This window comes from Lupinus angustifolius, chromosome LG06 (assembly GCF_001865875.1).
Source record: "Lupinus angustifolius cultivar Tanjil chromosome LG06, LupAngTanjil_v1.0, whole genome shotgun sequence".
In the NCBI taxonomy this organism is placed as follows: domain Eukaryota; kingdom Viridiplantae; phylum Streptophyta; class Magnoliopsida; order Fabales; family Fabaceae; genus Lupinus; species Lupinus angustifolius.
In genome coordinates, this window is record NC_032014.1 from 32,720,650 (window position 1) to 32,747,603 (window position 26,954).

The window sequence follows — 26,954 nt, forward strand, 5'->3', positions numbered from 1 at the left end:
GGAGGAGGTGGCGGGCAAAAGACTGGTGTGGGTGGCGACGGAGGCGGTGGTGGTGGAGGAGATGGCGGCGAATAGACTGGTGGAGGAAGAGCAACCGGTGGTGGGGGCAAGGAAGGAACAAAAGGCTTACACCTAAAAGAGTTACAATCCACAGGTTTTGACAAAAACGACTTACATTGCCTCTCAGTCCTTTGCACCGGTCTCGCCGGAATACAATTCCTCCGATCATCAACCGCCGGCAACGCCAAACACTTTGGTGGCTCTCCAGTGAAGAAGTTATATGAATAAGTAAAATTCTGCAGATTCGGAAGTTTACAAATACTCGCCGGAATATTCCCAGACAACAAATTATGCGCCACATTAAGCTGCTCCAAACTCACCGCTCCTCCGATAGTCTCCGGCAACGGTCCCAAAAGCTGGTTGAAGCTAACATCGAACACCGTAAGATTCTTCAAAAGCCCAACCTCCGGTGGAAAACACGAACGTAGCGCATTGTTCAACAAAAGAATCTCATTCAGATTCGACATGTTACCAAGACTCGCCGGAACACAACCATGGAAATGGTTATTTGCCAGAACAATCACTGACACCGGCGAATTCCCAAAATTGTCAGGAATATCAAACACAAATCGATTATCATTAATGAAAATCGCGTCCAAGTCCTTATCAAACAGCTCCTTCGGCACCGTTCCTTCAAATTCATTAAACCTCAGATCTAGAAACTTGAGCTTGGGTAACCCTAAAACCACCACCGGGAACTTACCAGCAAATCGATTATTACTAAGATCCAACTCGAACAGAATCTTGAGCTTCTCGAAGTTTCTAGGAACCTTTCCACAGAAGCGGTTACTATTAATATGGAAAAGCGCAAGATCGGAGAGAAGCCCTAGCTCCTCCGGTAAATAACCAGCAATATCACCATGGTTGAGGTCAATGCCAGCAACAGTCCTTACCTTACGGTTATGAAGTGCGGTTGCACAGAACACTCCGGTATAGTTGCACACATCAGATCCCAGCCAATCTAGGGTTATGTTATTAGGATCAGAGAAAATAGCTTGCTTCCACGCTTGGAGTGCCACGTAAGCGTTCCTGATGCGGTTGTTTTCAAAAACTAGGGTTGGGTGTATTGTAATATTCTCTCCTCTGTCTCCAAACTCGAATGTGGTTTGAAACAATAAGGGTATTAGGAAGAGTAAGAGATTGGATGAAAATGTTTTTTTCTTCATCTCACTAACTCATATCACATGAGACATGTATGTTTTTGTATATAATGTGTAATATTATTTGATTAATAATATCAAATATTTCTGGTTTGGTTTGAGATCTGAGGAAGAGAGAAAGAGAGAGAGAGAAAGGGTTTTTTGTAGGGATTATGGAACTGTGTGAACTGTGAAGAGTTTGTGGGGTGTGAGAGATAGAAATTGAAACAATGTATAAAGGACAGCTATGTCACAGCTCAAAGTCTATTACCGATACGAGTTTTGGTGGAATGCTTCACTAACATTCATAAAAAGAATAAAAAGAGTGAAATATTGAATTAGTAATAATAACATTTATTAGGAGAGATAATTACTCGATTTATAAAGAATTAATTCCTTATGCACACCGAGAAGGAAATATCTTTTTGTAATACAAAAAACTCAAAACCTATTAGTTTTTGGTGAAAAGATATATACATTGATAGTGTAAAAATTTTTTAAACTATTATATACATTATCCACTATTAATTTTTAGTCATCATTGACTTTTAAATAAAATTATTGCAAGTAAATGGTGGATGATGCATTGACTGCGTATCAGTCCACACATTTTACACTCTAATTTTTTATCTCTCTTCATTTCTTACACTTTTCTTTTAGTGTATAGGTTTCAATATCCTCTTATACCACTATATCAGCTAATGAAATATGTAGTCTCAAACCATTTATGACTACATTTTTGACATATTATATCTGTGTTCTAAACCAACTAACCCTTCACCTTTTAAACTCAAAACCGATGCGATGGACACAGAGCAATAAAAATGCTTTCCTAATAAATACGGCCTTAACTTTCTTTCTAAAATATTGATTGAAAATTAAATTATGTTTAGTTTATATCCAACATGATATTCGAATTAGGAATCTATTAAATCATGTATTTATTGTTAAACAAATTCTTCTTCACCAAACACCTTTTAAACTTAGTTGTCATTGGTTAAGTCTTTGAATAAAATGGCAGATGCACGGAGAGAGATAAAGAAGTCAGTGACAAGAATGATATTGCATTAATATTTTAACTAATCATGATTTGTTTTCATTATTAGCAGTTATAGTTTAAAAAACATACATTTTCGGTTGGTTTAACTCACAAACTAGTTAGTTAATAGGGACAACTTTTTTAGTTGATTAAAAGTTCATGGGTATGGTTATGTAAGTATATTACAAAATAATTGAATGATATAATTAATTTATATACTTTATTAAAATATACTTATTTAGTTAGTTGCTAAGAAAATAGCAAAAAGATGCTAGAACAGTGTTTATTAATAATTAAAGGTATTAATCTTTTTTGATAAGGTCAGAAATGAGTCGAATTAGAGCTCAACTAGATAAAGATTTGTTCAATTTCAAACTCAACCCGAGTTTGATACAAGTTATTTTTGTAGTGCAAGTTAGGCTCAGTTAAAGTTAGCATATTGTTTAGCTCAATTCGAATTTGTTCAATTGGACAACTTAAATAATTTATTCATTTTAAAAATACTACAAAATATTATATATATATATATATATATATAAATAAAACATAGTTTATATATAATAATAATAATAATAATAAATATAAAAATAATGCATAGGTCACAATAAACATGACAAATTAGTTTATGTATATCAAGTCAGCTCATAACTTAATAAGTCGAACTGTATCTAGCTCAAGTTCGGCTCGTTTGTTTAACGAGCTCAATTTCAAGCTAAAGTTCGGTTAATTTGATTCATAAACTAAGTTTATCGAGCTAAATAACGAGTCAGATTTTAAACAAATACCAAATTATTTCGATTCATTGATAAACATATTTTTTGGTGTATGATTATTTCTCCCAACATATACCATTTTTTAAAAATCGAACATTTGATATAAATTAAGTGGCATATTACATAACTAGACCAACATATCATTCACAAAAAACAATATACTTACAATAGAAAAATAATAAGTATTATATTTTTAATAAAAAATGTGTGACTAGTATGCAAAAGTGATTGGGAAAAATGAAAGCGGTTAGAATGATTGTGGAATTTGATGGTGGCAATCGGTGGTATCAAATTCCGGAGAGTTGACCGGCGATATCACTTCGGCGCGTAGACCCATTTAATTAGTTAAATTAATTATGGAATATCTAAAAAGGTTGCATGTGAGTTTTTTTGTACTAGTAAGAATATCTATTTATATTTTCTAATAATAAACTAATTTATTTTGGGGTTCGTGGCTATCCTTCTCATAAGTTTAACTTTCAGGAATTGAATTCTCAACTTTATAAATGTAATGAGACATTACATTACTAGATCAATGTGTTTTTGGTAATGTGAGTTTGACCCACCTTCCATCGTAGATTTGAACTTTATCTATTTACTTGATATGGATAATATTTAAGCTTATGTAGAAAACTTATTCTAAATAATAAACGAATATTGTATTATGGTCATAACAATAATAATATTGTAATATTATTTTATTTACTTAAATAAATTGATCTGGTATCCGTAGAAGGCTTTGGGAAGGCCTGAAATTTTATGAGCTCTTATTCCTATCTAGACCACTTATTTATTCTTATAAGATACATATATAATACTTCTATAAGATTTTTTTATACCATTAATATATTATTCACCATCCAGTATTATATATTAATTATCATTAAATCTTAAGTAAAAGTAATATATAAATAATGGAAAGCATTCTCAAAATATAAAAAACTCTTATATTAAACTAGATTCAATTTTATAAACGTGATCACCTTGAACTTATAACTTGTGAACTCCCTCACCTCTCAACTTTCTAATTTATGGACTTTACCAATTCAACAATTTCCACCGATTTGTTTTTTAGTTATTTCTTTGGAGGGACTCTTTTAAAAACAATTATCAGATGCAGCTGGTTATGATGGAATAAATAAAACAAGTGGCAATGTTGTAGAAAGGGAAGTTTAAGTTAATTATAAAACGTAGTTATGATTTTTTGAGTTGGCATATTGGGTGTGAATATTTAAACTGAATAATTAATCGACTTACTTCCATTATTTATCACGCAATGATGCATAATGGGAAAATTCTAATTATGATTTCTTCTACAAGGGGGTACCTTGATTAATGATTATGGATGGCAATAACAAATCTATAATAGCATATGTAATGATAGATAATACTTCTGCATACATTTAAAATATTTAATTATTTTGTCTGAATAAAGTTAACAGTCTTCAGTTATCGTCAACATTCTCCATCCACTTTCGTTAAAAAATGCACAATATTATTTAAAATTGTAATATACTGATAAATTATCAATGAGAGGTGTATTAGAATTTATATTTCATATTAGTTGAGTGTATAAACTAATTATTTATACTTTGACAATTCTTCTAGTTAGCTTTTATATTGTTGACCTCCTAGGTTTTTTTGGGACAACATTTTTTTTGGGTACAATATAAAGTTTAAACTTAAAAGAAAAAATATGTTGACAGATTATGTTCTAAATATAAATTAGATTCTTAGGAGAATTTGAAGGTTTGGGATTTAGTTCCAACTAGAGCTATCCAAATCTTGCAAATCAGTCCTTTTGTAACTTTCTTGTTTTGTTTGTTTTCTAATGTACAAAAAAATTATATGAAATTTGTTAAATGACTAAATAAGATATCCATATTTTATTCAATATGAAGATTAAAAACCACCATTTTAAGTATTTATTAACCAACTGGTTAATTAAATAGGCAATTAGATTATTAAATAGGAGCTACATAATGGTTTTGGGAAAAACTAAAACCAAAAGAATTATGTGTTTATATTAATAGAAATTAGCTATAAAAAAATACGATTATGAGAAGGGGCAGTTATTGTAATTTATAAAAAATTAAAATTGAGAAATGATTTATGGAACACCTATTGTTTTTAAAAATTTACTACAAGCTTTAAAACAATTAGCTTTAAAAACTACCAGATTTATGTTAAAGCATTTTTCGACTTTCGAATGAGACAAAGTTGCCAGCTGGTGTTGAGTAATAGTTAAACACGTGTCACATTTTGAAGTTCAATATAGTCATCATACATATTATTATGGGACCCACCTGGGTAGACACTCTTTCACATGAAGGTAGGGGTGAGCAAGAGTCATTGCTACCCGGTGAGCAAGAGTCATTGCTACCCAGCACCCATTTTGGTCTAATTAAGATCACGTCTATATATGGCTGCGTCTAGGATTATATTCGAGTTTAAAAATTAGATTCAGTTAATATTTAAGATTAAATATAGGATAAATATAATTTGGTCTAACTCGTTCCTTGATCATTTACTTATTATGTGTTTATGTATATCTTTATTCAATTGTATATTGAATAATGAATTTTTTGTGTGGAAATTGTTATTGATTATCTAGTTTCTTCATTATATATATGATTAACAATATGTATATATTTATCATTTCATATGTTAAATTACATATCCATGATAATAATTAATATTGAGAAGATAAAACTGTATGTATTATTTTAATCGTATCTGGAGTCGAGTTCGAGTTTAAAGGCTGACTCTATCAACATTTGAAGTCAGGTTAGCTTCAGATCTATGACCAGTTAAAAAATGAACCGACCAACTTTTAAAATTGTGATAGGAACAAACCTTACCCGACCTAACCTCACTCATGCTCACCTCCTACTTGAAAGTACATTCTTGCATTGAGATTTCAGCATAGTTATTCTGTCTCGTGGTTATGGATGCCTTGGTCCTTTAGGTTATCTCGTACTATTAATGCTAAATTATGGGTCATGAAGGGACTTCATCCAAATTAGATCATGGAGATGATATTGAGTTATTCAAGTTATGGTTTTGCTCAAGAATGTAACAATTTTTGGTCTTGCATTTCTGGTTGGTTAGCTTTGCTTATTTAGTGTTTGTTCCAAGTCCATTATTTGTATTGAGCTGAGCACGATTTGTACATTTTTTAATTTGCTTAAAAAACTATATCTTACATTTCTTAACTAATATTTGCAACTTTAAATGAATAAGGACCATGTAGAAGCAAACATGTAATTAAAAGAAGCTACCAAACTTTATGTTGGTCCCTTAATTGAGTAAGGCAGTGTGGGTAACATGTGCTTGACTCTCTCATCTTATCAACAACATTGTACTATTTAAGAAATTACAAAACTTCATGTGTTATTACTTGTGATTGGTTAAAAATAATTATTTAAATTAAATTTTTAATGATAAAATATTTTTCTGACCTATCATAAATGGTAACACATACGTGGCCAGTGTAAAACTATTGTAATATTATGCACACTCAAACAAAAATTTGAGGATTATAAACCCTGGCTAGTGTTTGGTATATAATGAATTTTCTGCATTTTTGGCATCTTACTTAAAAATATGACGTGATAGATCATTATTAAGAAAATGACAAACCAATGACATTGCAAAATATGAAAATGCAACTAAGTGAGAAAATTCGGGTTTTCATTACTTTGTAAGAATAATTTTGAAAAATCTATTACATCATAAAAATATCTTATATCAACCAAACATGTTAATTAAATTAACTTTCTCATATTATCATATTTTGGGAAGTAATCATATCACTTACGAAAGCTCAACTTATAAGTTAATGGGAACATGTGACCTTTCCAAATCAATTGGAAAATCAGAAAGTTAGGTAGGCAAGCTTAAAGCCTTAAACCTTACAAATTAAATACTTATTAAGTTGAACATGAGAACCACCCACTCCAACTTATTTCCCCACATTTTTATTGATCCCTTCTTATCTCATCTAAAATTAAATACTAGTGGCATATATATGAAATTGAATAGAAGTATATATTTATAGTTTTAAATAACATTTTACTATCTAAATTGTAGCCATAATATTGTGATTTTAGATTGCAATTATGTCACAACTTCAATTGTAATTGTATATGTTACATTTTTCTACAATTTTCCACAAATGCTATAAAGCAATGTATTTACATCAACTTAAAATAGTCGAACATATATCATCTGTTTTGTAAGACTATTCTATTTTCTATCTCGAACCAATTAAATATTGTTATACACGTAAAAGAAATTAAAATTAAAAAAAATAATATTTTCATATTATTTATTAAAATTTGATTAGCTTAAAAACATGTGATCTCTATTCAAAATAGTCGATTATCTAAATACGAAAACATGCTGGAACACTACCATTTTCTTAAGCTATGAACTTGTCCTCACGTCATAACTAAAACAAAGAACTTTGTATTGTTCAAACAAGCCATGACAAATAAGAATCTTACAAATGCGTATTTAGGGTAACCCCACAGCACCCAGAGAATAGAATACACAACCTTTTCAAATGCCAGCTCAATTGGCATGCCTGATAGAAATGGTTAGCTAAAATACAAATATATAAAGTATAAAAGATGTATATAATTCTAACTACTAATGTGTTTAGAAAAGCATAATTTTAGAAATTTAATGAGTATGGGGGCATACTGGGCATAGTTACCAAATTCATTAAACTATTGGAAACTACTAAAAAAAAATTAGATGTATGGTGGGCACAAAACATATTTAAAGTAAAAGATTATGATATTGTTTGATTTATGTATTCGTTTTTACACCTAGTAAAAAAATATTTGATTGTTGTTGATGTTTAATGGTTGGGCATTCGCCACTTCTTAGTTCTTATGATTGTTTATAACTTATATATAAGACTAGGAAAATCCGGTAACTAGTGAATTGGGATTGGATTAAGAATGAGAAAATGCATTTAGCTAACACAAAAAGCAAAGATTAAAATAAAAAAGAAACATTAAGAAAGGGATATGCATATTATAAATAAATAAGGAAAAGCTAATACTTCTACTATATAATAAATATTCTTCACAACATTATAGAGATTCATTCCGATTATAAAAAAAACAATAAGCTATTAGTCTAGTGATGTAAGATTTCATTAGATCTCAGATATATTAAAATATTAAATATTTGATTTCTATGAGTAACATTTGTTGAGAGAAATAATTATACACATTGAAAAAGAATAGTTACTTACCCAATAAAAAGATATTGTTGGTTGTAAAGAAAAAATGCAATTATTAAAAAACAAAGATGAGGCATCTGGGCCCTGTGATTACCTGCTTATGGGCCATTGGCAAATAATATGATTATAGTTTGTACAATAAATGACCATAGATATTCATACTCATTTTTCTTATTCCCCCTCTTCATTTATGTGCTCCATTTGGTATGTATAAGCCGAAGTTGATCAGAAAATAAATATATGTATCAGGAACTTCAGGAGTGCGGAGTTTAGATGAATGATATGATGCTATGTACACTAAAAGGATGGACAATGACTTGTTGTCCAAAAACATTTATCAAAATAAGTTTTATTAGTTAAAAAATTAAACATTCATTATTTTTTCTATTCTTATTTTATTGTGATTGATTCGGGATAGAAGATCCTTATCCCTAAAAGAATGACCCATTGTACGAGGTTTTCACCATGCAAGATCTGGAGAAAGAAAATACAGACAACTGTATAGCGTAGGTGAAGAGTCTTATATACTATAAACAAGAAAAATCAATGTCTTACTTAAACCATGAACCTATGTCACCTAGGAGATTGTTTTTATGGGTTGAGCTTTTTTATGGAATTAAGTAATGACAATTGTGTTATGAAAAAGGATTGCCTACTAGTTAGATTAAGGTATTGTATTAAAGATTTAATATGTATATAGACAGTGTCTATTGACTTTCAAACAAAAATATTATAAATGAATGGAGATAATGTATTGACAACATAAAAAACTTTATACTGTGGTAGATTTTAAATTCTTTTGGAAATGAGATAAGGTAAGGTATAGACATAAATAATTAAATACATTATACTCATTGTCAAAAGTAACACGCAAGGAATGGGGCAAGAAACTTGAGAATGCATCATAATGTCTCAGTGTGTATTCCTAACATTCCTCTCCTTAGTTTGTACAAGACCAATGAAGTGAATAGAATAATACATCATTCCTCTTCTTAACTAATATTAACTTTTTATTCCATAATATAATACAACTTTGATTAGGCTTTTAACAAGCTAGCTAATCACCATTGTTTTCTGTATACTAAGCATAATTATGAGCTTCTTCAGAAAACCCTTCACTTGAGCTATTTCTCTTCACTCTACTAAGTGCATATTGTATTGCTGAAACTGCATCTTCCAGTGACAGAAAGAATGAATCCTTTCCAATCTTATCAACAAACTTTGATGCTATCAACTTCTCCATAACCTCAAGCCTTGGGTTTACAAAGCACATCTATATATATATATATATGAATAAAAGGCAAGTCACTTTAAACCTTAGTTATTGAATTTCTTTATATAATTCAACCAGTAGTATATACTCCAATACTTGAAATTCATATCTATACCTGAACTCCATTCTTTTCCAATGTTTTATTTGTCTCCAATAATCCTCCAATAGCAGTTGTGTCAATTGATGTCACTCCTGTATAAGCATATAAAATCAAGGATACATGAAGAGAGAATTCTTACTATATAAAGACTATTTTTCTATCTTTTACCTGACAAATCGATTATGATGTTCTCAACAGTATTTCCGCCGTTCTCTTCCTCACTTTGAATATACCTCATAATCCTATATACATTTTGTAAAATTTAAATCATTATCTTATGGGATGTATAAGGAGGATTAACATATTACTTGTACCATCATTTGTATAAAGTCCCAATGTCAAAAATAGTTTTTCAGTCAAATAATTGCAACTTTTATTGTCTTAAACAATCATAGAGTAGTGACATTAAGAGTTAACACAAATAGAAAACTATGAGTATTATAATTGAATGTTATCTTGTATAAAAATTGGATATGGGTATTGTAAGTGAATCCAAAACTTACCTTTCTTTTACATATATAGCATTTGCAAAGTAAATGGGAGAACCAAGTTGTATAATTAGAACTCCTGGAAGTGTTGTAGCATTGTATTGCTCAACATCTCGATATAAGCCAGTGTCAGGAATATTTCCAAGCTTGCATGTTGCAGGTCTAGCCACATATAAGAGTCCTCTAAGTATACCAAGTCCAACCTATATTGGAGATATAGAATAGTCAGATTTTGTTTTCCACAAAAAAAAAACCCTAATTTTGATGCAAAATTTTTTGGTACTACCAAGTATATCCCTTCAATTTTTAGGTAATGAACTAATTCATTTCGGGGTGCATGACTGCCCCTTCCAACAAGTGTAGCTCATAAAAATTAAACTCTTGACCTTTTGGTCTTTCTAGGGATCTAGTAGGACCTTACATCACTAGACTAACGCGTCGTTTGGTTTTTGGTGCACTATTGTTATCACATAATTTAATTTTGAATCTACTTATATAAGTTTGATTCACTAAATGATATGGTAACAAATTATTGAATAACATTGTATCAAAACTATATTCATCATAGAAATACTATTCATTGAACTAAGAAAACCGAAAACCTGGAGTACTTACAGACATCATGAGGCCATAATCCATGCTTAGGAAGGGTACTCCAAAGAATGCAGCCATGCAAATAACAAAATCAAATTTATCAACTTTGAAGAGATGAATAGCTTCTTCATATTTAATAAGACCCAACATGGCTGATATGATAATAGATGATAGAGCAACAAGAGGGGTGTGGCCAAATAGTGGTGCCAAAAACAGTAGTGTGAGTGCCATCAAAATTGCTTGTACTATATTTGCCATAGGAGTTTTACACCCTGCATTGTAATTCACAGCTGTTTTGGAAAATGGCCCTACAAAATGGGTTCAGAGATCAATAATATTAGCACAAACAGATTTATCTTAGTGGTGGAAAATTTAGGTCAAATTTTCTTTTAGTATATAGTAGTTTATAATTTTATGTATGTGTAAATAAAAGTTTACCACTAGTGAGGTAACATGAAGTGAAAGAACCAACTATGTTCATAAGACCAAAAGCTATCATCTCTTTGTTTCCATCATGGGGTGTATTTTCAGCAACAGCAAAGCTTCTTCCAATTGCTATTCCTTCCTACATACAAAAATATTAAAGTTAATTGATAAAACATTGATCATGATGACAAAAAATAGAAATAGAAATAGAAATGAGATAGAAATTCTTTGTGGCCCTTTCAACTTATCTGGTTGGATCCACTTGCGAGTTGAGTTCTCCAGAAAAAATGAATGGAAATACAAAACTCTAGAGTCATCTCGTACATATGGATCTACTACTTGCATGGTGAGTTTCACATAAACCCCAACCAATGATAATTTTTTTAAGATGTATAAAAAAGTATGTTTGCTCTAATATTTTTTTAATAAGAAAAGAAGAAGAGAGTATTAGAATCCAATAAATAGATTTATAGAGATTGTAATTTCTTACAGCCAATGACAAAATGCCTGTGATAATGGCAGCTTGCAGCACTGGTGATAAATATTTAGGGTCAAAGTTCAAATCCTTGATGGACAAAGGATTCAATCCTTTACCTAAATGGCCAACCTATATTATATATCAAACTTCACTTATAAGAACAAAACAAAATTGTGACACAAAGAAACAACTTGGTAAGTGAAAGATACTTAACTTTTTGATAAGTAAAAAGAAGAATAGAAAGACTAGTTATCACTCACAGTTTGAATTCCATGATTCTGGCCCTTAATTAGGTACACAAAAACAGCAGTAATTATTACAGTACACATTGGTGCTATAGCTGATACCCAAAAGAGCTTTGGCCTTTTATTCCTCTGAAAGATTATAATGGACATGAATTTTTTCATCAGCAAAAAAATAATTTTACTAAAGAGATGTATGACAATTACAAGAATAAAACAAGAGTCTTACAAGTTTTAGTATGTTGCTAATGGTAAGTATTAGTAGAATTATTTTTTGAATTGGAATTAGTTATAAACCCGAAACTAACACAACTTGAATGTCGACCAAATCAACTTTTAAATTCAAATTTAAACTTAATTAAATATAATATATTCAACTTTTAGATAAAATCTTCGAGTAATTTAATATATATATATATATATATATATATATATATAATATACTTAATCGTATATATTTGATTAAAAAGTTAGAGAACTTTCCACAGAAAATATTTTATACATAATTGATTAAACTATGAATTTTTGCTACGTCCTTTTTTAACGTGACTTTTCTATTAATATTTGGCCATAATTGGGATAGATTGTGGACTTCGAAATCTTATAGAGGTCCACAACTTTACGTGTCAAATCAAAGTCTTCCCCAGTTCTAGGCCTTTAATTTAATGTTATTTTAGTCGATGGTTATTGTAATTTCAAACATTTATACTAGTATCCATTTTTTATAGTAATGAAGAGTATATACTCTAATCTATTTTAGAGTTTCTAACTATTATTTTCATGAATTGAATTTTTGATTTTTTTTTGGATATTATATCCACTTAAAAATTAAAAGTTAGCTAATTTTTAGCTTAAATAGAAAATGAAAGTTGAGAATAACTACTCACCACATATACAGTAATTTGCAGGAAAAGAATGAAGATCACACCTAGAACCGTGGTTTCCCACCTGATCTGTTAAATAAAATAAAATAAAAAGAAACACACCAACGTTATTTGTCAACTATAAAACTATATTTTCCCCACGATTTCTCACTATCTTGTGTAGAAGGGTAAAATTATAAGATCTTAAAAAGTAATGAAAAATCTGAAAAAATGAATAGAAAATGATCAATTCATATCAAATCAAATGTTTTTTACCAGTAATAAAAGATTGTCAAATGTTTTAGAGATAAAATATAATATCTATGTACTGTTTTAATATACATCATTCATTGAAATTATTTTTGTTGTTGAAGAGCCAATGATAAATATGCAATAACATATAAAAGATTATTATACTATCGGTATTGACCCGATGATAGATAAAATTATCCATGCATCACATTTTTTCTAGGAGAAAAAAGATATCACAATCAAGGAATGATCCGTTTATCCTATTTCAAACAATTTTCACATACATTCGTTTATAGATGTTAATCTTTATAACATTCAACCACACTAACCTCATGTTTATAAGTAATAATGCCCTTTATAACATTGACTATGTCGGTTTGGGTTGAAAAATGTTGCATTCCAAAAATGCCCTTTAGTTGTTGGAGGATTAGAATTATTGCTGTCCCTCCCATGAAGCCAGTTATGGTAGAATGGGAAAAGAAATCCACCAATATCCCCAACCTGCAAAGTTGTTTTATTTTTATTTTTATTTTCAGTACTCACTACACAAAATAATGAAAACAATCAAGTTTCTTAATTATTATTTATACTTTTCCTGACCTGAAAATACCTAAAGTAGCCTGGAATATACCAGTGACAAAGGTAGTTGTAAAAATCAAATGAAGATACAATGTTGGGTTTTGAAGTGGATCAGCCACAGTTGAAATAGTTTGGGCTATAAGCAATGATGCTGCTGCTATAGTACCCACTGCCATGTGCTTAGAACTCCCAAAAACAGCATAAACCAAAGGTGGGACAAAACTGGAATCTGAAAAATAACAGTGTTTCACAAATTAAGATTAATATCTATATACTATTAATACAAATTTATAATAATATCATATGGAATGGAATTAGTTTGGACAATAGGATTTGGTCAAACTAGTTTTGCAAATTAGTGATATAGTTCCAAATATTTTCCTTTCTTTAATATTCACATGAACTCAATCAGTGCAGGCACCACATGCAGGTGTGAATTTTGTCACATGCATGACCAATCTCTATGCAAAGAGAAAATGGTGCATAGAGATAGTCTGAAAACTTTGGAAATATTCTGGGTGTGGACCATAATTTGCAGCATTTGTCATAAATAAATGCAATATAATAATTAGTATAATTTAACACCCTAACCAATTTCCTAAATAATGAAAGATAAAAAAAATGTATACATAATGTATAGATATTATACATAATGTATTTGTCATAAATAAATGTTTACATAATGCATATATATTACACTTATAATGAAAATGAAAAGTTCTTACAAAGCCACATGAATTAAAAAGACCAAAACTTTGAATATGGTTGGACAACTGCAATTGAGACCCTTAAATTATGGTTTTTAGCAGTTTCTACAAAACTATTGTGTATACAAGACAATCCAATGAAGAAAAGAAAAGAAGAAGAAGATGTTTGCACATAATATTTGTACACAAAATCTATACCTAGTATATGAACATCCTAAAAATTAAAATGAAAAGTTATTCTTACAAAGACCAACAAGAGGAGGAAGGTTGGCAAGTTTAGCATAGCTTATGCCTTGAGGAATTGCAAGACTTGTAATAGTGAGACCAGCAATGAAGTCAGAAATCAAGAGTCTCCAAGTATATGTAGGAAGCCATTGAAATATTGGAATGGAATATTGCACTCCTTTGATGAACCTGCGTGATAGTTTTTCCTCATTCATGAATTGTCTGAAAGGGTCATCAGGGAATAGAGTTTCTTTCAACCCAGATTTGAGTTTCTTTGAAAACCCTCTCTTGGTTCTGAAATTCACTCCATTTTTGCCCTCTAACACTGCCATGATTACGCACCTGAAAGCAGAAACAAAGAGAAAGGGGTGCACAAACTACAACCCTATAACATCATTAGAACAATCTTATGTTCAATTATTAATATATCACAATTGAATATGAGGTTAATGAATCAAACCTTATATGTATTGTGTCAAACTACACCCTTAGCGGCATATAATAATAATATAATAATAATAATGTGATTATAATTATTCAAGTTTGCAAGGGTGGTTATAGTCTCCTATTAAATCTTCCTATGGTTTTACATGTCACCTTTTTATAGATATAAGAATTTATACTACAATTTAGTAGGAATATATATGAATTTCCTTTCAAATAATCAATATATAATTATTATATGAGTAATATATATATATATATATATATGATAAATTTGTTACTAAACCCACCCGAAGGAATGGATTTTTCCCCATTAAAGTTGATACTATATCAGTTGGATATCCTCAAATACAAATTTATTTATCATACCTATGAAGTTGTCTAATATTCTATCTTTAAATATGAGATGTCTTGATAGTTATTCATCTCACATCTGATTATGATGCCTATAAGATGTCCAATATCAGCGTTGTATCTAAAAAATGAGTACCATCCTATGGTTTAAGATCTCTCTCTCGAAAAAGTATCATCATTGAAATGTGGGAACTCATAAGGAAACAAGTTAGAAAACTTCGTAAAAGGCATGAGAATATCAATTATTTTATTCAATTAAATTATTGACTAACATTTAATAGCTAAACATTTAAATTTGGGAACTCACAAGTAAATATGTGAGGAGGCTTGTAAAAGGCATGAGAATATTTTATGTCATTTATTTTACTCAATTAAATTACTCGCAAACATTTAGCAGCTAAATATTGTAATTTGGGAACTCATAAGCAAACATACTCTTGGTATTCTAATTGTGAATGAATAAGTCTCGCATTGGATAAAAATGGATGAATTAAAGAACATATAAGTGGATGAACTCATAAACTTATTGCCTTAAGCTTTCTATAAGATATGAGAATGTTTTATGTCAACTATTTTCCTCAATTAATAATAATTATCAAATTATCAATTTTATCCCAAACATAAAACTACAATTGATATCCAACAATTACCATAAGCATCTAGATAACATAACTAAATTCAGAGCATGAGAAAAATATTATTAAACTCGTCTAATATTTAAATATATTAACTAAGAGATGAAATAAAATTTATAGATAGGAAACCGGAACTATGAGTAAAATATCTATATATTAATCAAAAGGTCTTAATCAAAGTTTTGATGAGATCATTTGACCTTTGTTTGGTTGTTAAGAAGAAAAAAATGTGATAAAGAGGATGAGGAGAAAGAAAGAGGTGAGAAAAAAGTGAAATTTTGAGTTCTTCGGTAGAAGAAAAAATAAAAAGAAGATAGAGAGAGTATGATTTTATCTCTCCACCTATAGAATAAACAATTATACCTTTATTGAAATTAATAATACTTTTCATTCTAAATTAAAAATAAATATTTAAGAAATATAAAATTACTACTAAATATATAATTTTATATGGATGATTAAATACATAGATTTAATTAAAGTGTCTAAAATAATATTTAACTACAATTAAAATATTTAATTAAATAAATTGAATAATATTTAAACATGAACCTTAACATGATGATAACATACAAACAGAAATATTTTTAAATCAATAGACGACTCACAACTTTGTATAGGGAGATACGCTTAGAAATACATAATGAGTATGATATTAGTTAGATGACTATGAAAGAAAAATTGCAAACATGTCAAGATAAAAAAGAAAGTGAATAAACACGTCTAAACAAAAAAGAAAGAAAATAAACATGTCACAATAAAAAAAAAGAGTAATCTTGTTATCATAAAATATGACACATTGAATGTTCACTTTCTTCCCACAAGGGAGAATAAGAATTTTTGTATGGACCCACACACTCTTTCCTCCCTCATGGATTCACTTCCTCCACCAAATGAGAGAAAGTACCCAACTCTCTTCTCGTTCTCTCTTCCTTCTATTTTTTTTTCTTAAATCATCTTTACCAAACAAAGCCTAAGGTATGGCAAAAAAAGACAATTTTACACCTTTACTCGAGTTAGAATTTAGGATTTTAGTGAACAGTCCATATAAATATGATATAAAGCATGAGCTCTCAAATTTAAACATGGACATCAACCACGCTCTCCTCACATTCCTTAAAAACATAGAGCACATATGATTAATCATAACTCATGATACATGAAGTGACACACAGTGTGAGACAAAAATTGTGTTCCATAAAAATATATGTCTATGTGAAAAAAGAAAAATAACATTTTAGGAATGGAAATTAATAGGGTGTACAAAGTTTTTCCAAACTTTCGTTTACAGCCCATTAATATTTTCACCACTTCCTAGGCCCATTTATAATGGGCTCTCAGCCCATAGCACTTATCTTTCTTCTCAGAAGCAGAGAAAGAAAATGGGAGAAGAAGAAAAACATTAGCCTCTGAAAATTTCCCAATTTCAATTCACACGAAAACCCTAACTCCGCAGAATCAATTAGGGTTTTGTTCTTCGCTATTTCATCACTTTTCCCAATTATGGATGATATGGAAGATGATGCAAGGTATCCTCCAAACTCGTTTTCTTTGAACCGTCAAAACCCTTCCCATCGTCAGAACCTTTATCATCACCATCGCCCAATTCCCACTCGCTACGTAGAAGAATCCGATGACGATGAAGGGCACGATGAATTTGACAATTACGACGCTGAAGAAGATGAATTCGAAGAAGGGCAAAATGGGTATGGTGGTAATTTTGAAAATGATAACGGGTTCGGAAGGAACCCTAGCAAGAAGAGGAAGGTACGAGTTGGTTCCTCTGTTTCAAATTACGAGCTTGCGCCGCGATTGAAAATGTCGTATAATCGAAGTTCTGCGGATGATTGGACAGAACATGCTACTTTTGTACTGTTGGAGGTTTGGGGGGACAAGTTCCTTCAACTTGGGAGGAACAGTTTGAGGATGGAAGATTGGAACGATGTGGCGGAGAAGGTTTCGGAGGAATTGAAGGTGGAAAGAAATGTTTTTCAATGTAGGAACATGTTAGATAAGCTGAAAAGTAGGTATAAGAAGGAAAAGGGTAGAATTAATGAAATGTGTTTGAGTATTAGTAAATGGGCTTATTTCAAGAAAATGGATATGTTGATGGCTTCTTCGTCAAGGCAAGAGTATGGTCTAGCTTGTGGTGTTGATTCGGGTGAATATGTGTTTATGAATACAAGGGTGTATTTGAATAAGTCTAACGGGTTTGATGAGATGAGGGATAGTCCCAGTGAGAGTGAGACTGACGAGGATAATGATGATTCAAAGACGCGGATTTGCGGCAGAGATGATGATGATGATGATGAGACTTCGTATAGGGTGCTGTCTGATTCCATTCAGAAGTTTGGGAAGATATATGAGAAGATTGAGAATAGTAAGAGGAAGCAGATGATGGAGTTGGAGAAGATGAGGTTGGATTTTAATAGGGAGTTGGAGCTGCAGAACAAGCAGATTTTGGAAAGGGCTCAGACTGAGATAGCTAAAATACGGGATGTGCATGAGGTTGAGAGAGAAACTTCGGCCGAGAATCTTAGCGAATGATCTAACAAGGTTGATTGGTTGGTTGGATCCCTACATAATTGCATTTTGTTGTACCTGCATATTAATGGGGGACAGTTGCTTCCGTTTCCGTTTTCTTCTTGTTTAGTATTGATGATCAATGTAACTTTTTTTCGATGGATAATCACTTTAACATGGTTCTCTAATTATTTTTCCTATAAGGAAAGGGGGGCTTACTCTTTTAGCTTTTTGAATTGTTCATGCACATCATATAACAATCCTGGCTTCGTTTTTGTCAATATTTTTCATATTACATGAATCCTCATGTCACACAGTGAAATGATATTTGAATTATACACTCATTCTATATGATAAACATAATTTAAACCAAGTAGTTGATTCATCTCTTCTCATTGGGAAGAAGACTTAGTATTGCCTAATCTACTTTCTAATTTTAGAATGATTTTCTGCTGTTCATCATTGAATAAATAGAGTCATATAAAAGGAGATCTAGAAGAAAATAAACTTCAGTTCACAATGCTGGTAAAACAACCATGTTTATATAGGAGAAAAAAGAAAAGAAACAAAAGCAGCGACTTCACAATTTGATCATTAACTTTTACTAATTATTGTCACTTTGGACTCTTGAGTGTTGAGGTAATATGCCCTTAGTGGTGCACATTGAAATGCCAAATCAAACATCTTCATCAGAACATCTCTATTTACAGCTTCCTCCATTAAAGGATCCACCATACAAAATACATTATAGTCAAAAAATTAAACAAACGTGTAGTGTAATCATACAAAATACATTTTTGTTTAGAAAGACTGAGGTATACTCTCACCTTATAAATAATGAACTATTCATTTTCTGATTTGAATATGTTTTACACTATTATACAAACACAAATAATTAAGCTACTAAGAAGAAAGCCTTTTTGTTTTCCAAAATAAAAGTAAATGGAGCAAAATGGTTAGATTTTTACTTTTTTGAGAAATCAAATTACTTAAATGACAAAAAATGCACTCTTCTTTGTTTATGTTGTTTTTTCACTTATTTTTTATTTGTGAAATTAGAAAAACTTGTGATCCACGTAAGTGGAACTTTCTGGACAATAACAACATTCAATTCATCAACCAGAAACACGTAGAACATTCTAGATAACCATCCCCTATATAAACCATTAACCATACCTTCTCTTCACACCATTCACATTTATACAATTTCAAATCCATTTCCTCGAAATTCAATTCAATGCCAACTCGATCAACCGGAACCATTGCTCAAGACTGGAACCCAGTGATTCTCCACAAATCCAAGCCCAAGGCTCATGACCTTCGCAACGCCAAGGCTGTGAACCAAGCCCTCCGAACCGGTGCAGAGGTTCAAACAATTAAGAAATTCGATGCCGGTTCGAATAAAAAAACCGCCGGTCCGGTTATTTATGCTCGGAAGCTCGATGAAGCGGCTGAACCTGCGGCGTTGGAAAAGGTGGCGGTGGAGGTGAGGCACGCGATACAGAAGGCGCGTTTGGAGAAGAAAATGAGTCAGAGTGAGTTAGCGAAATTGATTAATGAACGGAATCAGGTTGTGCAGGAATATGAGAATGGAAAAGCTGTTCCGAACCAGGTAGTGTTGGCTAAGATGGAGAAAGTGCTTGGTGTTAAACTTAGAGGGAAAATTGGAAAATGAAAATATTGTGCTTTTTTGTGTGTGTGTGTGATTGGTGTTGACACTGTAATGAAATAAGAGTGTAGATAATGTTTGTGATTTTGATCTATGGTTTCTGTTTTCATATGCTACCAATTTTAGTTTACTTTAAGAATAATTATAAATAATGTAATATTTATGGATGGTAAGTAAAGATGATAAAATGGGTAAATGGGTCACCCCGCCTTTTTGCGTGAGATATTGGCTTAACGGATAAGATTTAATGTCATTGTCTATTTTAGATAATCTGACTCTAAATATTATTGAGTCTGTTTTTAAATTTAAATCTAATCTTAGATTCGATTAAATATAATATATACTTATTTTAGATAAAAAAATTTCAATCTTACTAATTATTATTAAGAATACGTAATTGGTAAAAATCTATGCATGAACACGGTAAGAGTACTATATCATTCGCCATTTATTTTTAATTATCATTTAGATAAAATAATTCAAATGAATGGTGGATCGTGACTATGTATAAATCTTTGACAAAAAATGTATTATTACTTTATACACAATCGAATAGATATAAATACAAATACGATAACTGAGTGTTGAGTCGGGTCAAGCTTGGTCTTTATCAAACCCTAAATATTGATTAGGTTTAATTTTTGAACTCGAAACTAACCTTACATCTAATGAGATCTAGCCTATTCAAGCGATCTGACTATCATCAGGTCATACCGGGTGAGTAGGTAACGTATATGTAGATCCTGGTACAACTGTTCCTGGTACAACTGTGAATAAAGATCTATCCTAATGTATTTAGTTAAAGATTTCTTTTGGAAGACAGTTTTGAAGAACAATGAACATGAAAATATATTTTAGGATGAGTATATCCCAAGTTATCTCTTTCCATTCCTTTTCCAATAGACCCTTATGCCAAGGGCTTAGGGTGAATTTAAATCTTCAAACAAAAAAGAACTATTTGGCCAATTACATATATTTAGAAAGACATACATGTAACATGCTCTCTTTTATTATGTTTGAGTATATAAGTAAAAACTCAAGTATTATTCAGTGCACTTAACAGATTAAATATGTAAATTTAAAGCCATGGAGAATTATAAATGGGGGTTGCAACAGATTTAACTTGTAGGTACTTGTGTAGGGCATCCAATCCATAATCTCTTCCAAATCCACTCATTTTATACCCTCCATAAGGAATGTCATCCCCAAAGGCAAAATAACAATTGATCCACACAGTGCCAGCACGAATAGACCTTGATACAGTGTTTGCTATATCTATGTTCTTGGTCACTATTCCAGATGCTAAGCCATATTTGGAATTGTTAGCACTAATGATTCCTTCCTCAATGCTCCTGTTATATATTTATCATCCTTAAATTTAGTATTTGTCATCATAAACATATCATTTGGAACTAAAACTACATCAAAATAATGAATAAATTTCAACATAATTTCAACATCACCCTTTAAGGAAGGTGAATAAAATATAACATGTTTTTTTAAAAGAGATTGGTGTAACTTTTTAAAGAAGAGGGTGACTAGTATAATTAAACCAAAGCTACAACTTACTTAAACTTCTTCAGTGCTAGCACTGGACCAAATATTTCATCCTGTACTATGAGCATGTCCTCCTAAAACATGTTTTAAGAATAAAAGGAAAAGAAAACAATAAGATGGTTAGTTATCAAATTATTCTAAAGACATACTATTTAATAACTTTGTCGAATAAAAATTCACCTTAACATTAGAGAAAATTGTAGGTTCAATATAGTAGCCCTTATCTCCCACTCTTTTACCCCCTGTCAAAAGGGTAGCTCCTTCTCTTTTCCCATGCTCAATATAGGAAAGAATTTTTTCAAATTGCTTCTTGTTAGCCTAAGAATAAAAAACTGTGAGCCAACAAAGAAGGATCCTAATAACTGCAAATAAGTTCAATGTTTGGAATATAATAGTTGGTGGATTATTAGAAAACAAATGTTAAGTTTTAGTGAGAAATAATTGTGTTACAATATCCATACTTGAGGCCCTTGTTGAGATTTAGGATCAAAAGGATCTCCAACAACCCAAGCTTTTGCCTTCTCCACCAATTTCTTCTCAAATTCATCATAGATTCCTTCCTGAACGAACACACGAGTACCAGCAACACAAATTTCTCCCTAGAAATAGACAAGGAGAAGAACATTTTTTGTTAGAACTTGCACAATCAAGTTCCTTTATAATATAGAAACACATTTCAAAAAAATTCACCTTGTTGAATAGGAAGCCAAAGAGAGCAAGCTCGGCAGCTTTATCTACATCAGCATCATCAAAAATTAAAATGGGTGACTTGCCTCCTAATTCAAGTGACACTGGTTTTAAATTACTCCTAGCTGCGGCGACCATCACTTCACGGCCTACATCTGTCGAACCGGTAAAGCTAATCTATACACGCGCCATCAAGTCGATTTTAGAAACATTACTTAATACTGGATATCATGATACTAAGATCGAATGTACTAGTCTAACAACATAATTAATTATGATAGATTAAGTTAACTCATGACTTATTAACTATGATAACAATATCTAAATTGATGATATGTTTGGGATGTAAATTACCTTATCTACGTCCATGTGTGAGCTTAATGCAGCTCCTGCAGTTGAGCCAAATCCAGGTACTACATTGAGCACTCCATCAGGAATTCCGGCCTTCAAATTAAACGAAAAAACAAGAAGAAAAAACCAATCTAATCAGTTTACTCTCAAGTAGTAATTAACATGTAAAAGCCTAATATGTTTGATGAGAAAACAAACATAAACCTGGTATTCAAAACATACCTGCTTTGCTAGATGAGCATAAAACAAAGCAGTAAGAGGTGTTTGTTCAGCAGGCTTGAGGACCATGGTGCAACCAGCGGCCAGGGAAGGAGCGACTTTCGCGCCGAACATGGTGCTAGGGAAATTCCAGGGAATAATGTGCCCAACTACACCAATTGGTTCCATCAATGTATATGCATGGAACTCCATAGATGCTTTTAATACTTGTCCATGAATTTTATCAGCAGCACCAGCATAGTAGCGAATAGTATTGGCTAGTAAGGGAATATCAACAGCTTTAACCCAACTATACAACTTTCCAGCATCAATGGCTTCTAATGCTGATATCTCTTCTATGTTTTCTTCAATCATATCTGCCCATTTCATCATAATTTTTGCTCTTTGCTGATTTGCAAATCATGATGAAAATTGTTACAAATACTACTTAACAAAAAAAATCAATGTTAAATTCCTTCTTTTGTACTTTTTTCAAATAACATCCTTAGAACACTACTTAGCATAATTTTTTTAAGGTGACTAATAATATATTTTATGAACACATTTAATTTAATGTATATTGAAAACTTACATTTTTAAAAAAAATAAGATTGGTAATATAAAGCCTTATTAGATCTCGAGATAGACTAAAATGTCAAATATTTGATTCATGAGAGTGACATATTTTGGAAGGGAAAATCACATATTCCGTAAGGGATTAGTTCCTTGCCTATACTTAAGGGTCAAACCAGTTAAGGTACTGATATGGTATAGTAATGCAATCGATAGTTCAACCGGTAATTCACCAATTAAACCACATACTAGTGAAATTAGATATACATATATAAAAAAATAAAATGGGTTTTAATATGATAGGAATAATAAAGATAACATACAACGCCAGGCATACGGGGCCATGGGCCATTATCAAAAGCATGACGTGCAGCCTTGACAGCAACATCAATGTCTTCCTTTCTTCCCTCTGAGATTTTTGCAATTACTTCTTCTGTTCTTGGATCAATTGTCTCAAACTCCTCCCCTGTTTTTTTCCAATTTAAAACAATGACTCTATGTTACATAGCACAGTTTAAAACAATGACTCTATGTTACCTCTCTACATTATCAATTTATTTTTTCACCTCTAGTAATGTTTTTTACACAATATTTAGATAGATATAACGAAATGATGATATATATATTTACAAAGTTACAAATACTCCAATTACTTTTAATCTTTTCCAAGTAAAAAAATCAAATTATTTGTAATGTAGTAACAGAATTATTTTTCATGTTCCGTAATAATAACAATTAACAACTATTTGAGTCAATCTATTTCCTGCATACTTTAATCATATAACACATTTTCTCTCTATCACTTTATTATTACTTATTATAATTAATCTAAAAAAATATTTAATTATTAAAATTTTAATTTAAATATATTTTCCATCCGATCATAACAAACAAGACATAAAGTTCTTCCAATATTGTTTTTGGTAATTGGTGAGAGCATGTGGTGGAATTCAAAATTAGTACACTATCCATCTTATATTTTTGTTTATAGTAGCAGTCAAAATTCTCAATTCAAGTCAATATCCTTGCTTATGATTCAATCATTTCAAAATTTCCAAAAACGTTATTTAAAAATATTATTTAAAACCTTAAATCCAAGCAATAAAGAAATGAGACATGCAATAAAAGATAAATAGTGATATATGGATGATAATGCAGGTCATCTACGAGGATCACAAGGTGAGTCTAACTTTATATTTTAAATTAAAAAACCTAATTAACATGAAATGAAAAGCAATAAAAAGAAAGGTGAAGATGTTTTATTAGTACCTGAAAGAGAATCTACAAATTCTCCATTGATGAAGAGCTTGGTGAACTTGATAGAGGGTATGTTGAAGGAAGAGGAATCAGAATTCTCCATTGTGTGTATGCTAATAAAGAAGAGACAAAGTCACAAGGAAACTACAAATGATGGCTTTCAATATATTCATAGCAGACTCTGTTATATATTGATAGCAGACTCGATTGAAATCAACATTCATAATATAAGAGTTTTTTTTATATAATTAATCTTTTATTCTTGTTTTAATAAATTCTTAATTTTTAAATAAAAAATAGTATAAATAATTGATGGATGATAGATTTATTATGTAAAATAACTTATTGTATAAATATTAAATTGTATGCATTACTCTTTTTCTATTGTTAGTTTTATCATAACACTAAAATTAATAAAGTATTAAACAAATTTGAATAAGTAAAAATGATAATATATTATTAAACTTACTAATGGAAATAAAATCGGAAGAAAAGCATTAAATGGATATGAAGAGTAGCACCAAACTTCCTTTTTATATTTAGTCTTTGTCACCTCCAAATCAATATATCATATTCAGCCAAAACAATAATTTATGATACACAAAGAAACAATTTATCAAGTATACTTTTTTAATACAAACTTGCCATCTTTATTTATTCCTTTACTCGTTAAATTTCCCTTTTATATTATTACTTTTTATTCAATATTTTATGCTGACACTAGATTAATTTATTGTAAAAATTTCGCATTATATATTATTACTGCGTCGACATACACTTGATGTTTGCTGACCCGCATTCTTATTTTATGATATTAATTATTAAATTTGTATTTTATATTTTAGAAAACTATAATGTTTTTTATTGGATGTATTCATGTTTTTATTTTTGTATTTAATATAATATCTAACTTAAAGTAATACATATTAATTATAGTTATATAGGATTATATAGTTTTATTTTAGAAATAAAAAATATTAAGGGCAAAATAGGAAAATAGAATCATGGTGGTAGGTATTTCAAGTTTTGGCTTTATATATACTAGCGTGTCGATAGACACTTCGTGTCTGTCAACCCACATTCTTATTTTATGATATTAAATATTAAATTTGTATTTTTTATTTTAGAGAATTATAATGTTTTTTATTGAATGTACTTCATGTTACAATTTTTGTATTTATTATAATATCCAACTTGAAGTGAGATATATTAATTATAATTATGAATGATTATATGATTTTACTTTAGAAATAAAAAATAAAGTGAAGGCGGCAATTATTTCAATTTTCTACTTTATATATATTATAGATTCATTGTTATTCAAAATTTTATAGTGTAACCATATAATATTTTACTTGTTTTGGGTCTCTCTCACTTAATAAAGAAATAATTTGTGAATATTCAATATTTTTCATATATATATATATAAATAATATAAATAATAAGTATAATACAATAACAATCAAACCATTATTCTATTAGATAAGGTCAAATACATGAATCGAATGACATCTTAATGTTCTATCAAAAATCATGTTTATTGACAAAATATTGATCTATAAGTCATTCTTTATTGTTTCTCCTATAGTTTTTGTGATTCTCTTTTCCTTTAAGAATTGAACTAATTTCTATTTAATCTAGTCTCCTTATGAGAGTTGCTACTAGTCTCATTCGTACATGTCGAAACTACCTAAGTCACAATTCTATTATCTTTTCTATAAGATGAGTTACTATGACTTTCTCCTAATGCAGTCATTTCTAATATTATATTATCTAGTATGTTTACCCATTCAATACAATATACTCATATCTACTACATGAAACTTATTCTTTAGTTGACATTTTATAGTCCAACATTTAGTACAAAATTGAAACCCCATTATATACATTATGAGCATGAATTGAGATCGGATGAAATTGTGAGATTTATAATTTTTGCAATTATTTAATTTAAAAATCCGAGTTCTTAAAATTTTATTTGTGTAACATATCAACATCTCTAGTCCTAAGATATGATCTAAACTCTCAATGCACACATGAGGGCAACCCTACATGTGGTGAAAGGAGTTTGTGATTTTGGAAGCTAATAAATAATTAGTTATTGAAGTAATGAGTCATTATGTATACACACAATTGGGTCCCGGAAAAAGGTGTCTTACACTCTTACCTTTAAGTTATAACAATTAAATGTTAATGGTGCATCTTCTTTGG

General features: G+C 30.4%; 5 protein-coding genes across 6 annotated transcripts in view; 2 read left to right on the forward strand and 3 right to left on the reverse strand.

Annotated features, from left to right (window-relative positions):
* Positions 1-1,349, reverse strand: part of LOC109351366 (leucine-rich repeat extensin-like protein 4) — a gene marked incomplete at its 3' end in the record, with an annotated part of 2,530 nt that extends 1,181 nt beyond the window's left edge. The window contains exon 1 of the mRNA XM_019592849.1: positions 62-1,349. Coding sequence (XP_019448394.1) covers positions 62-1,226 — 1,165 coding nt within the window. The remainder of the gene's footprint in view (positions 1-61) is intronic.
* Positions 9,341-14,843, reverse strand: LOC109351368 (probable sulfate transporter 3.5). 2 transcript variants are annotated; one of them, XM_019592851.1, is made up of 12 exons: positions 14,515-14,843; positions 13,585-13,792; positions 13,314-13,485; positions 12,757-12,822; positions 11,888-12,001; positions 11,640-11,756; positions 11,162-11,288; positions 10,745-11,031; positions 10,145-10,332; positions 9,810-9,883; positions 9,657-9,733; positions 9,341-9,541 (listed from the first exon to the last, which is right to left on the reverse strand). In XM_019592851.1, exons 1-12 carry the CDS (start codon positions 14,825-14,827, stop codon positions 9,350-9,352), a joined length of 1,935 nt encoding a protein of 644 aa, XP_019448396.1. In that variant the 5' UTR covers positions 14,828-14,843; the 3' UTR covers positions 9,341-9,349. The 2 variants fall into 2 exon arrangements, with proteins under 2 accessions (XP_019448396.1, XP_019448397.1); XM_019592852.1 differs by lacking the exon at positions 11,640-11,756.
* Positions 17,273-18,687, forward strand: LOC109351374 (trihelix transcription factor ASIL2-like). The gene has a single exon (XM_019592865.1). The coding sequence runs from the start codon at positions 17,432-17,434 to the stop codon at positions 18,473-18,475; it is 1,044 nt and encodes a 347-aa protein (XP_019448410.1). The 5' UTR covers positions 17,273-17,431; the 3' UTR covers positions 18,476-18,687.
* LOC109351377 (multiprotein-bridging factor 1c) lies at positions 19,626-20,227 on the forward strand. The gene has a single exon (XM_019592869.1). The coding sequence runs from the start codon at positions 19,689-19,691 to the stop codon at positions 20,124-20,126; it is 438 nt and encodes a 145-aa protein (XP_019448414.1). The 5' UTR covers positions 19,626-19,688; the 3' UTR covers positions 20,127-20,227.
* Positions 21,127-24,885, reverse strand: LOC109351371 (aldehyde dehydrogenase family 2 member C4-like). Its single transcript, XM_019592856.1, has 9 exons — positions 24,756-24,885; positions 23,810-23,952; positions 22,938-23,321; positions 22,719-22,808; positions 22,368-22,541; positions 22,139-22,276; positions 21,858-21,995; positions 21,690-21,751; positions 21,127-21,472 (listed from the first exon to the last, which is right to left on the reverse strand). The coding sequence occupies exons 1-9, from the start codon at positions 24,844-24,846 to the stop codon at positions 21,199-21,201; spliced, it is 1,494 nt and encodes a 497-aa protein (XP_019448401.1). The 5' UTR covers positions 24,847-24,885; the 3' UTR covers positions 21,127-21,198.